This window comes from Panthera pardus, unplaced genomic scaffold (genome assembly GCF_024362965.1).
Source record: "Panthera pardus isolate Hobbes unplaced genomic scaffold, ASM2436296v1 HiC_scaffold_7, whole genome shotgun sequence".
NCBI classification, from domain to species: Eukaryota; Metazoa; Chordata; class Mammalia; order Carnivora; family Felidae; genus Panthera; species Panthera pardus.
In genome coordinates, this window is record NW_026527002.1 from 717,977 (window position 1) to 731,818 (window position 13,842).

The following is a 13,842-nucleotide window of genomic DNA, read 5'->3' on the forward strand; positions in this document are numbered from 1 at the left end:
CTTATCGTGATAAGCACTGAATAATGCACAGAATTATTGAATCATTATACTGTATGCCTAACACTAATATCACATTGTTATGTCAACTTAAACTTCAATTAAAAAAAATGGATTAGATTGACTAGTTTCCAAAATCTTTTCCAATTCTGGAGACAATCAGTTTTTTAAATTTATTGTCAATTTGAGAGGTGAAAAATACCTAATTTTAATTTTCACATTTCATTATTAGTGAGGGTACACAGTCTGTTTATTTTCCTTACATATTTAATCATACATGTGTTTCCTCTGACAATTTTCTACTGTCTATTTATTTTATAGAGGCAGACATCAGCTCTTTTTTTGTTTGTTCCCCTGGATAGAAGTGTTGAATATTTTCCTTTATAGCTTCTGGTTTTTGTATAGCTTCACTCCAAGGCCATTTTTAAATTTGCTCATGTTCCCCACCGCCCCTGCCCCCGCCCCATGCTTTTTACTGTGCTAGTTTTAAGATAAAATCTGATGCACTTGGAATGTTGGTGTAAGAGTGAACTTGGCAAGCTTCCTCCTTTCAACTATTAAATGAGGAAAGAGCAAAGTGTGTGGGGATAAAAGGCATCAGTCCGTATAGCCACAGGGAGTGCTCAATAACGGTTAGCTCCTCATCCCTGGTGCCATAACAACATTGACTGAACATTCCATTTATTTCCTCACAAATTTGAAATGATATTTTTATCATATGTAAATAAAATATTATTTTGGAAAAACTAAAATCATAACTTATTTAATGATTTCTTCATTTGTCTTTAAGGAAAACACATACACATATATATACACTACATTTCTGAAGTTACTTTCATCTCCTTTTTAGGATCTTTTGGAAAAATCCCTACTCTTCCACAACCAGAAGAGGGTCAGAGGGTGTAGTATAAAGCCCTGCCAGGCACGGAGTCTCCACAGCTCAGATACCAGCATTGTTTAAAAATACACGATGTAAAGCTAATAGAGTACTATGCTACCCTTTTTAAACTATCATATTATTAACTCAAAGCCTGGCCCTATTTTCTAGTTAAACATCTAGAAAAGTCACTGAGGAGTCTTTCAGATGGCCCCTATGACAGGAAGGCAGCAGGCTGATGCAGACCTGTGGGGGAGGCCTTCATGGGACACACGAATGGTGAGCAGACCGTGTGGGGGAGTGCCCGCGCACCTGGTTGTTCGCCGCATGCTCAGAGGACTCAGAATCCTGTGAACACGGTGCTGCCAGAAGGCACTACGGTCACGGGGGTGGGAAGCCAGCTGAAATGTACTCCCTCTCCCTGAGAGAAATAATAAACTGAGCATAAGGCACCAACAGATGTTCCAGACTACAGCTTACTCGTTATGGGCAGCAAATTGTGCTCCAGAAAGTTCCTGCCTCTGTCCCAAACATAACTCCTCCTCTTCCTGGGGTCCTTGTTCAGACACAGTGTTCTTATCAACACCCACAAAGGAAAACTGGTAAATGTGAACACTCTTTTATATAGCTGTATACAACTTTAAGTTCTATGTTTTTGGAATGTAGTAAGATTCAGTCTGGCTAGGAAAAAGTGTAACTTGTGCACCACACATACTAACGTGTTTAAATATAAACAGAAACATGTCTTCACGTACTCTAAAGTTGTCTTCACCAGAATTCAAATACTAACCTCTTTTGTCATTAGGCTCAGGGTCTCCTCAGGATATAGCTCTATAATCTGCAGCAGTCTGGGAAACTTCAGCCTGGCTTCACTGGAATGCAATTTTAAAGCTTTCAACATTTTGTCCACCACAAGGGCTGGATACATCTGCAGTTCTACAGACTCAATAACTACCAAGGACAGGAGAGAAGAAAAAATGGTCAATATATCCACTTATATAAACTGTAAAATTTAACAAATGACTATATTTCCCTTTTTAGTTTATATTTTGTATTATGTCACTGTTCTCTTTTTCACACGTATTTAGATCAACCAACACCAGACGTAGTTTTGGGCCATATGTGAAAGCGTCCATCTTGAACCTGACTCTTCTGTTAGATCATGCATTCTGCATGAAGTGCAGTTTGCTTCCTGGGCTGGGTGGGAAAACAGGGCAGCTTCTGGTCACTGAATTTATTTCAGGAGCAAGAGGCAGGCCACGTAGCCAATATGACCAAAGCAACAAGCAAAATGTAGAAAGTATAAACTAAACAAACGGAAAGAAAAATGATAGCTAGACTCTGTGTTGTCTGAAGATGTCACTGCCTCTTAAAAAGACAAGACCTTGGGGCACCTGGGTGGCTCAGTTTAACGTTCGACCTTGGTTCAGGTCATGATCTCAAGGCCTGTGGGTTTGAGCCCCACGTCAGGCTCTCTGCTGTCAGCGCAGAACCCACTTCAGATCCTCTGTCCCCCTCTTTCTCTGCCCCTCCCCCACTCATGTGTGTGTGTGTGTGTGTGTGTGTGTGTGTGTGTGTGTGCGCGCGCGCGCACTCTCTCAAAAATAAATCAACATGAAATAAAGGGCAAGACTTTTCTCAGAATAACTGTCACTTAAAAACAAACAAGCAAACTGGAAACCTAAAATATCCACAAAAGTCTTAAGACTGGTTAACACAGTGTGACAAACTAAATGGCTTTTCCTTCTGTGATTCACCTGAGGCACTCTCCTCCTCCTTGCGAAGCTGCTGGTCACAGAAATCCACCAGTGTCATGTAAGCCTCTGTCATGCTGGCTATAGGCCCCTGGCCCTTGATGGAAGGCTGGGCCTCCTCTTCAGCTGTCCGTACGGCCTCAGAAAGGTGATGGAATGCTCTCTGGTATAGACCTGCAATCACCTAGAATTCACAGAGGTCTCAGAAAACCTGTGAGTACGGCTGAAGTTTTCTTGAAGAATCCTACTTTCTACTTGTGATGATACAGAAAGATTACTTGTGATCACAGAAAGCTGGTTAAATGGAAAAGGGAGTTTGTCTGCCCTGATTGTGAAACAGTAAGTGATTCCAGTACGATCCTCAGTACTTCTAAAAATCAGATGGTCCACTAATCATGCAGAACTGGCACCAAAGGTCACTGGGGGTCATATAGCCTGTCCGAAGAAGAGACAGAAGATGGTGCTTTAACCTCGCCACCCTGCACAGATATTGCTAACACTGTGGAGGAAGAAGGCAAGGCTAACAACTGAAGTGAGATGGGCACAGTGAGATGAGAAGCTGCTAACTATGGAAAATAAAAATTCATTTTAAAAAAGCTAAGCAAAGCAGACACTACATAAAAAAGGGCAGAAAAGCCTGGTTTGCCCCACAAGCTAGTGGGATGTCTGAATGGCGGCTGGTGGTGAAATTTCATTAAAAAAATCCATGGAAGAACTGTTCCATTCAATCTGACACAAATTTCTGATTTTTAATACTAAAACAGTCTGTATTGTTCAAATAAACAGGAAACACATGGAGTGTGTCAGTTTTCCACATAAGAAACTTGGCTGTGCATAACTGTCAAATATATTTCCAAACACAAAGCAATCATCATTCTTCATTATTTCTTTCATGTAGCTAGAAGGCTGCACATTATAGACACACAACACACAAACATAACAAGCTCACTCTTCTTGTGTTCATTACCTTGTCTGTATTCTCTGAACCGGATCCAGAAAGGTCCAAGATTCTTCTAGCCTTGCTTTCCTCGATTTCAGCAAGGCAGGTTGGTTCCCTGCTGAGAGCATCAGCTATGATTCTGTAAGTTGTACCCAAGAGAATGTTCTGGTCATGGAAAGCCAGAACATTTTTGCTTAAGTAACTTGATATGCTCTCACCTGTTGGATTAAAAACATACAACACACATGATTTTCTCAGAAATAAATGAATGCCATAAATTAAAAAAAAAAAGATATTCATAGCGTACAAAAGTTGTTTTCTATTAAAAAAGTAAAATAAATCTTGAAAGGATAAGAAACTGACTTCAAACATTGGTTAGGGAATTTCTTGAATTCACATTAATGAAAAATGTTCTTTGTTAGCAGTGGCTGTATCAACGCCTACAGAAGCTAAGCAATTAAAACGCTGAATAAACTTTTATTCAAGTACCATCGTTCTGCATTTTGTCAAAGCACCAAATTCTCTAATCATGCAGAACTGGCACCAAATTCTCTTATAAAGAAAATGGCTCTTTTTAATGTGATTTGTGCATGTATCTTAATAGCCCAGAGTACATTTTTAAGTTGATAATGTGGCCTATAGCTGATAACACCACAGATGCTACTACATTCAAAGGTCTAGTTCTATGTCTTACTGTGTGGTTCTAGGAAAGGAACTTATTAGCCCTGGTCAAGCCTGCAGCTTGCACAGGTGTGAGAAGGGATGCAAGCAAAAGAGAAAGGGCCGTCACCTAGCAAGTCCCGTCAACTACACTGCCATGTTCATCTGTCCATGAAAATTCTCTGCCAGATTTCCCTCAGATACATAATCAAAATTACTGGCCCTGTTATTTCACAAGACTGTTACAAACCACCGCCATACTAGGACACTAGAACTGGGTCATTATTATGAGCACTAATGTTTTCTCAGGATCAGCAAACTCCTCCTCCTCTCCCCTATTCCCCCCACCAAAAAACCCTAAAAATATTTAAGCAATCATAAGGGTGATGTTCTAACCCTGATCAAATGGAAGTCCTGTTTCCCCTATTTGCATTTTGACTGAAACTGATATCTGATATAATACCCTGTCCTATTGAAGAGTCAGATTTGGGAATAGGATTGTAAACACTGTCAATAACAGTGCCATGTACCCTTGGACACAGGGCAGCAGAGCAGGTGGAGCGGATCCAAAACTCTCAAAGAAAAAGGTTTTCTCCCCTCAGCCTTAAAGGCTATGTTATTATAAAAAGAGAAGAGCTGAGAGAAAAAAAGGCAGTTCATGTTCAACTTTTTACAAGGCAATTCTTATAAGTAAATGAGGTTTTCAAAATAATTAAGCTATTAGATTCATAATTTGCATAAGTATTAAAGAAAAAAAATTTAATTTCAATTTTATTTGATCGATAAAGAAATAAAATCTCCAAATACCACATTCAGTAGCATTACTAAGATAAAAACTACCTTGGCTCCAAAGAGTAAAACTATCACAAGATTTAATTCGCAAATATAAGATAAAGCAGCAAAAGAAGAGTTCTCATAGACACAGAGACGTAAGATAAAACAGTGCTGCTGCACGTATTTAGGTAGGAAGAGCATCCTGGTACCCAGCAAGGAGACTGTTTTCAGCGCCGTGAGGACCTGCTCGGGGCAGCTCTGGGCCCGGCTCCGGCTGTGGCTGAGCCGGGAGTAGCTGTGCACCCACTTCACCTGCCAGCCATCTCTTGTTTTGGAGTCTCTATGCAGCTCCTTCAGTAGCTTCATGGCAAGTGAGAAATTGTGCTACAGAAGAGAGAAAGAGCTACGATGACATACAGGTGGTAACTTAGAAATAAAACTATTTAACATAAGTTTTTAACTGGCCTGCTTTCCTTTTTGCATGACACAACTCACCTTAGAGCAGCGAACCCCTCCTCCACTTAAATTGTGTAGATGTGTTCTTATTTATCGTGGGGATAGATTCACATTTAAAGTGTACAATTCTGTGTCTCTTAGTATATTCACAAAGTTGGGCGACCATCATCACTATCCAGTTCCAGAACGTCTGATCAACTCAAAAAGAAACCCTTTGTCCGTGAGCATTTGCTCCCCATTCCCCCTGGCCGTGGCCAAACCACTAATCTACTTTCTGTCTCTGTGGATTTACCTATTCTGGACATTTCATGTCCGTGAAATCAGAAAACATGTGGTGATTTTTACCTGTCTCCTTTCACTTAGCATAGTATTTCCTGGGTTCATCCATGTTACCGTTTGCATCAGTACTCTACTCCTTCACATGGCTGAATAACATTCTACTGCATGAATACAACACAGTTTATTTACCCATTCATCTACCAACAGATTCTTGGGCTGTTTACACCTTTTGGCTATCTTGAATACAGATACATACAGATTTCTGTGTGGACACACACTCTCTTTTCTCCTGGGAGTGGAACTGCTGGGTCACATGCTAACTCTACGTTTAACTTTTCAAGGAACTGTCAGACTGTTCTCCACAGCAGCCGCACCATTTTACGCTGTCATCAGCGTATGAGGGTTCCAATTTCTCCACATCTTCACCAACGCTTGTTACTGTCTCTTTGGTTCAGTGGGTGTGAAGTGGTGTCTTGTGTGGTTTTGATTTGCATTTTCCTCATAACTAATAATGTTGAACATCTTCTCATGTGCTTGTTGACCATCTGTGGATCTACTTTGGAGAAATGTCGATTTAGATCCTTTGCCCTTCTTTTTGTTGGGTTGTTTGAGTTTTTGTTGTTCAGTTACAAAGAGTTCGTTAGGTGTTCTGCATAGTGGATCCACAGCAAATACATGATTTCCCAGTATTTTCTCACATTATAGGAGTTGTCTCATCACTCTTTGTAGTGTGTTATTTACGGCACAGGAGTTTTTAAATTTTGGTGTATAAATGTTGGTTGTCGTGTGGACGTCTTTTAAATCTTCCCTATCAAGGTTCAAAGACATTTTCCTCAAACTGGTGCCTTCGTAATTACCTCCCTTCCAACTGCAAAGGCTAAAATTCCGAGGCATCCTCAGCTGCACCTTCTCCATCATTCCCAGCGTCTCTGGGCTTCTTCTATCACTAACAGAGCATCTCGCACGCTGTCTGCGTTCCCACCACCACCTCCCTACATTGAGACTTCACAGTCTCTCTGCCTTTTCCCCGAGCAGCCAATCTTCCAAACAACTTCTGACGTAGTCAACATGTTCAGAGCAGACTTCAATTCCCAGTTTCTCACCTCCATGATTTTGTTTGAATTCATCTTGTATCTATAACATCTTTCTCTTTTCTTCACGTGCAAACCCTGCTGTTTCCATAAAGCCTTGCCCAAATGCCTCCTTCTCCAGGAAGCCCTCTTACCAGGCAGAATCTCTCTTGTTCCCTGGGCTCTCCTAGCATGGTGACCTCTCTTTTCTTTGCCCACCTTGAACTTTTGTTGGGTCAAAGTGCAGCTCTTGTTCTCTCGCCAGACAGTGATCACGGAGAGGAGGAACAGTAGCCTTTACCCAGACATTGCTGGGTACAGTTTCTGAGCCGCACCGTGCTACTCATCACTACTCACAACTTCCTCCCCACCAAATTCCTAACCTCAAATCACCCCATTATGACCACAAACCCAGTCTATTCACCAAACTCCTGTTATGTCTGCTTTATAATCTTAAGACCTCTGGTAACTTTACCTGCCTTCTTTCTGCTTCCACTTCCTTCCATGTGCAATTAAGCCAGCCACCACTTTCTTAGCAAGATCATCAGCCGTTGTCCCTGTGTTACACCCACCTGGCAAAACCACACTCCGGGTGTATCGAGGGCATGCCTCGTCCGCTCCTACACACTTACAGATGCACCAGAGACACAGTAGCCAGGCTCTCTGTGTGCCCCAACGGTCCTTCCGTGGCTTTCCAGGCCCTCCACCACAGTCCACAATAGCCCACCACTCTCTCACTATCCTCAGCTCTCCTCAGCTCAACCTCTGCAGAGGGCCTCACTGCCAGTTCTCAGAGAGAACAGATGAGCTCTCCCACTCACCTTTGCCTGAATCCTGTCCCCGCAAACTCCACAAGAAATCCGATTTCCCCAGTGACGTCCTCTCTGTCCCCAGAATTAGGCTTTAAACACCCTCAGGCACCTCCACCCTAAAGACCAAACTCCTCCCTGAACCCACTGGCTCCTCGGCACCGTGGCCTCCTTAGGGACAGCCTGCGCTCACTGTCCCTGAATCTCTACCTTCATCTCTTCTTCCACCCATTATGATCTGACTTCTGCTCTCGTGAAGTGATTCTCACCAAAGTCAGCACAAGCCTCCCCTCAATGCAAGGGCACTTTGGTCTTTGCACACCCTTGCTCTCCCAGGTAATGACTTCTGCCCCTTCCTGCGGGCTCAGCCCCTCGGGGTCATCATCTAATGTCACCGTTTGGTTTCGGCCCCTTTGTGGGCACCTCTCCCTTTGCTCCTCCCAGAGCCGTCTGTCTGTTTTGGCAACTGGTCTTGGTCGCCTTACCCACTCCAGACGGTCCACGTGCCAGTCACACGTCATGCGTCTATCGCAAGCATAATTCTTTTTCTCCAGAACTTTAGATTTCCTACATATAAATTATCGCATAGAAATCACGACCCGCTTGTCTTAAACGCCTCACAAATTCAGGATGTCTTGAGATGAATGCACCATCGGCCACACAAAACACTCCTCCTCCTGCACCCCATCCACCAAACGACACAGGGGGAAGCAGAACCAGTCACACTGCCTCATCCACGCCTCCTCCTTTTTCTTGGCGGAGAACCTAGACTGGCTGCCCGTATCCATCACGTGGATTGATACTGGGCAAGCCTTTGCCCTTCCTCCAGTCTTTCTCCTCACTACAATCGGAATACTGTTTTAAAACTGCATATCTAGTGCTCGCTTCGGCAGCACATATACTAAAAAACTGCATATCTGGTCACCTCGATCCCAGGGCTTCCTGCACAAAGAAGCACGGCCTTTAAGTAGGGGCTAAAGTTCAACCGTTGCTCCACTCAAAACACCAACTGCCCCGAGCCACTTCTGGGTCTTATATGTTATTCCCTCCACCCATCTCACCTCTCAATTCCCAACTTAGCTATGACCTCCTACTCCAGGAAGCTTTCTCTGTTTCCGTAAGGCTGGGTCAGGTGTCCTTCCCATGTGACTGTCCTTTGGTATTATTGTACTATAACTGCTCGTCTGTATGTCTGTATTTTATTCACTTTAGTATCTCCAGCACCTAATGCTGTGCTTGGTAATGAAAAAAAAGGCAAGACTCAAATTTCAGTTCTGCTACTTTCGGAGAGTTTCAAAGAGCATGGGCAGGTAAACTGAAACGCACTGAAGGTTTATGTGATCTTCAGACTAGAACTAGTTTTCTCTCTTCATGTCCAATATTGCTGGAACTGGTACTACCTCTCTCTAGCCCTTATTTATATGGGAACATATTGTTGACAACTTCCTAAGAAAAGCCAGCGTGCCACATGGGAGGGTAATTCGCACACATTTCTAAGTAATGCACTTGCAGCTCACTGCCTGCCCCTCTCTCACCAGAACCCTCTCCCAGTTTGGAAAGTCTGAGCAGTAGTAGGGAGCACACATGTCTCTCCATCTGGCCCAAGCGCCCTAACTTCCTGCTGACAAGCCACATGCACTCCTCTTTAGCCATGTGCCTTAGAAGATGGCCCCAGGTGCAAGGAGAGCTAATGAAAAGAATCTTCCTTTTTTCTGCAAGGAATAGAAACTGTTTCTAATTCCAAGAAGATGTAGTAAGGAGGAAGGAAGATATGAAACATCCACACCATTTCCAACTACAAAGGGTAAGCCTGGGGCTGCTAGACAGACCTACTACATAAGAATCTGAGAACAGGGGTGCCTGGGTGGCTCAGTCAGTTAAGCACCCAACTCTTGATTTCAGCTCTGATCATGATCTCACAGTTTGTGGGATTGAGCCCTGCATCGGACTCTGTGCTGACAGTGAGGAGCCTGCTTGGGATTAGCTCTCTCTCCTCTCTCTCTGACCCTTCCCCACTCATGCACACTCTCATCCTCCTTCCCTCCCTCTCTCTCTCTCAAAATAAACAAACTTAAAAAAAAAAGAATCTGACAAAATCAGTATGGTAGAAGAGAGAACTGAAGGAGAGAAAGCAGGCCCTTGCTGACAATATATTTCAGAGTATCTGAAAGCCAGATCTTCTAGACTTTACTCATAGGAACTAACAGATTTCTTTTATTCACCTAGACTGCTCTGGGTTGGGTTTTCTGTTATTTGAAATATACAAATCCCTATCTGATAAAATACCCATCTCAAAGAAAAACCGAGAAACTAGCACTTAAACTTACAGAAATATTAATCATTTCTACTAGAATAACATTCTTTGCTTTATAATAGCAATCTATCAATATAGGGTCATTAAAAGAGTAAGCTCCCCTAGTATATTCAAATATGATTTAAGTACATGAAAAATATGATTTAATATTTTATATACAAAAAATAAACCTAAATATATTTTATATTTTATTTTATAAATAAATAAATATCTTATTTCCATGAAATAAACCTAAATATAATTTGTAACTAACTGGCAAACATTCATTTTGTTAAACAGGATCCAATCTGATATTGGGTTTATTTTCTTTTTTTAATAACAGAAAATAATCATTTTCTAATGATTAACAAGTATGCAATAAACTTTAGAACTTTCTGGATAATTTTAAGTGTTTCTTCAAGTTTACTTTCTTTTAAAGAGAACAAAAATACTAAGTACTCAATTATCTTTGAGCTTCAGATTTTAGGGAAAAGTTTAAAAACCAGCTAATTTAAAGAAATAGAGGACTACAAATATGAGTACTCACCTGCTTTCTTGCACTTTCTACCATCTTCATTTTCATAGAAAACATACAGTTCTTAATCAGAGAACAGACCTCTTCTCCCTGTTCCTGGACTTCCATCCCATCACTGGGATCTCCATCACCATCCATGGACATACTATGATCATCTGGAGGAAGAGTAAGTTTCTCCTCGATTTTGCTGAGAAAGAAACAGCTACAAAAAACAAAGAAAAGTGAGAGTTAATGCCAGAGATTCATGAAAGAAATCTTGGACATACAGTAAGCTACTGGATGGTATTGATAGAAATTCTACAGCTATTAAATTTTTGCTCATTTTTTAGACTGTAAATGTACACTCTAGGCACCAGATTTAATATCTATTTTTAATTAACCAACTCTTTAAAAGATATTTTTCTAGATATCATTTACTGCATACACCTCCACAAAATAAAGCATTTAAACGCACAATGTTCTCTCCATGAATGGGTGACATGACTATGTTGGCTCAGAAGCCATTTCCCTTTTCATATCTTCCAATCTAAGGTCCTACCCCAAAGATGAAAATTGTAAAGCAGCAAACAGGTTATAATCACTGGGAATATGAAAAGATAATGCTATATTGCTACAGAATTATTTTTATTTGTATTGTAATTTACATATCTGACTCTGTTCCAGTGATTTCATTTTCATTATTTTCATGTTAGTAAACACTGACAAAGGCCCTTAACATATACAATCCATCCCTGATCAATATTGTGGTAGGGTCCCCTCCCTAAGGAAAAACAAACAAAAAACAAACCACAAGGCAACCTGGTTATATGCGTACATGAAAACATCTCTCACGACCTTGTAACATGAGACCACTTAATCTAATCAGACTACATGTTTGTGTTACCATATATGGGAGACAATAACTACACCACGTAGCACTCTGGCCTCAGTTCTTTGGGTAGGAACCCAACTGAGCTGTGCCAGCACGAATAAAGTTGCTTCCTGGAAAGACAAGCCTCAGGGTCACGACTCCCTGTGTGAGAATCCCGTGACATTACTTGGAGGCTCATCCGGGATTTGGAGATGGTGCGTTTCCACCTCCTTTGCCACTGGGGATACGAACCTCAGAGTGCCGGGGGAGGCAGCCTCACCAGGGGCTAGCAGACCGCTAGATCCACAGGAGACTAGCCCTCCTGGTGTGTCAGGATGAGGATGCCGTGTACACCAACGGAACCTGTGAGTCCTAAGAACCAGCTCAGGGAGTGCCGCCCATCAGACTGGTAAGAACCTGGGTTCGTTCTGGCAGACCTCCACTGAGAGGCAGAAGGGGAGCCTGATCACCTCCCAGAGTTGCCCTAATCATTCCATAGGGATGAGGAACAAAGCCACAACTCTAAGGTGCTGAATGTAGGATGGTGGGTTGGAGTTGCTGTGTGACTGTATGTGGGGACTTGTCTCTCATTCATTTCCTGGGTCAATGACTATGATAATTAGAGCCAACTGTCTCTGGTTATTCTACCTCAGAACAGGGACTTTAAGGAATATTCCCAAAGAGCTGCTGAAACTCCCTTTGTTTTGGAGAAATTCCTTGTCTCCTCCAAACTGACATGGACTGCCTAATTCCACTAGTGGAAAAGAGAACAAAAGAAACCTGGAGTCTGCTCCTTTGTCCGAGCTGACAAGATTTAAAATGGAATTCTCTTTCTCTTCCTTCTGCTGGCACCTTGTCTCTTCTGCCTTTCCTTACCAACACCCCCCCCCCCCCCCCCCGCCCCCTCCTATTTCTGCGCCACCTAGGGTGAGGCCTACATAATTGGCTCCTCCTCCCACTCTAGAGATAGAAGTTGTGGAGCAAAGACCACCCATTTCAGATTTCCCCACCAGTTCTCTAGGTAAAAATTAACCATGGGGAACAAACTGTCTTACATGGACCCAAGTAAAACGTATTCAGTGTTTATGCTAATTTAAATTTATTGGTTTCAGACAATTTTAGCAACATTAATTTAAAAAAAATTTTTTCTACCTAGATTTGCTGAAGGTCAAATAAGCTCGTTATCTCTGTTCCAATTTATCAGCTAAAGAATTACTTAAAGTAATGGTTAACTTTACCTGTCTCATAGTTTTCATAGGTAATTGTTAAGATAGCTTTCAAAGTCTTTAGTAACCTAAAATGTTAAAGTTTTTGCTTGCATGATAAATTAGGATTACATTCACTGGATATCATGCGAGATAAGAGACTAAAGCACTAATTACCAGATGTAGGTTTGTGGTTCTGACTTGTTGCAGAGAAACTAAGGATATTTAGATCTCTTGGAAAATATGCCTCATGCTTAACTGATTCATAAGTTTGCCATCTAAGAAATTCTAATGTAACTGTTATAAAAATTATACCCAATACAACTGCCAGAGCTCTTAACTTACTAGCCACGCAGCAAACCAAAATGCGCAAAGCTATCTATCAAAATCTCTTGGCCTTAGATTATCTGCTTGCTTCTGAGAAAAGAGTATAGAAAGTTTAACCTGAGCAACTACTGCCTACAGATGGATAATGAGTAAAAAGTCATAGAGAAGATCACAAATCAAATAAAAAGGATTGCTCATGTCCCCATCCAGACCTAGAACGGTTAAAACCCCGGGGAGTTATTTGGAGGATGATTTTCAACTTCTGGGGGATTCAAAACTCTCATAAAAATTATCTTCCTAATTCTGGGAGGTTACTTAATCCTACCCTGCCTAGCTCCCCTGGTTACATGGTCTGTCTCCAGTCTCATTGAGGCCATGATTGAAACAAAAAAGATAGCCACTCATGTAATGATGTTATGAAAATATAAACCTCTAAACAAAGATGATACTCTTTGACCCAAAATAATAGAGGGGTCCAAGCATCAGAGGTGGGAATGTGACAGGGTCCCCTCCCTAAGGGAAAAAAAACAAAAATCAGGGGCGCCTGGGTGGCTCAGTCAGTTAAGCGTCTGACTTCAGCTCAGGTCACGATCTCATGGTTCATGAGTCCAAGCCCCGTGTTGGGCTCTTTGCTGACAGCTCAGAGCCGGGAGCCTGCTTTGGATTCTGTGTCTCCCATTCTCTCTGCTCCTCCCCCACTTGCACTCTGTCTCTCTCTCTCTCTCAAAAATTAATAAACATTAAAAAAAATAATAAAAACAAAAAACCACAAGGCAACCTGGTTATATGCGTGCATGACAGCATCCCTCATGACCTTGTAACATGAGACCACTTAATCAGATTGCATGTTTGTGTGTTACCATATACAGGAGACAAAGAAGTAGAAAATACATAAAAAACTACACTATGTGGCACTCGGGGCTCAGTTCTTTGGGTAGGAACCAAACTGAGCAGTGCTGGCAGAAATAAAGTTGCTTCCTGGAAAGAAAAGCCTCAGTGTCACGACTCTGAGAATC

At 41.8% G+C, this 13,842-nt stretch overlaps 1 protein-coding gene across 3 annotated transcripts in view; it reads right to left on the minus strand.

The window, feature by feature from the left end:
• The window catches only part of PRKDC (protein kinase, DNA-activated, catalytic subunit), a 216,309-nt gene that overhangs the window by 30,720 nt on the left and 171,747 nt on the right, over positions 1–13,842 (minus strand). For all 3 annotated transcript variants that reach the window (XM_019428882.2, XM_019428881.2, XM_019428883.2), the window contains 5 exons: positions 10,457–10,646; positions 5,212–5,386; positions 3,596–3,786; positions 2,632–2,812; positions 1,665–1,825 (listed from right to left, as the gene is read on the minus strand). In XM_019428882.2, coding sequence (XP_019284427.2) covers positions 1,665–1,825; positions 2,632–2,812; positions 3,596–3,786; positions 5,212–5,386; positions 10,457–10,646 — 898 coding nt within the window. The remainder of the gene's footprint in view (positions 1–1,664; positions 1,826–2,631; positions 2,813–3,595; positions 3,787–5,211; positions 5,387–10,456; positions 10,647–13,842) is intronic.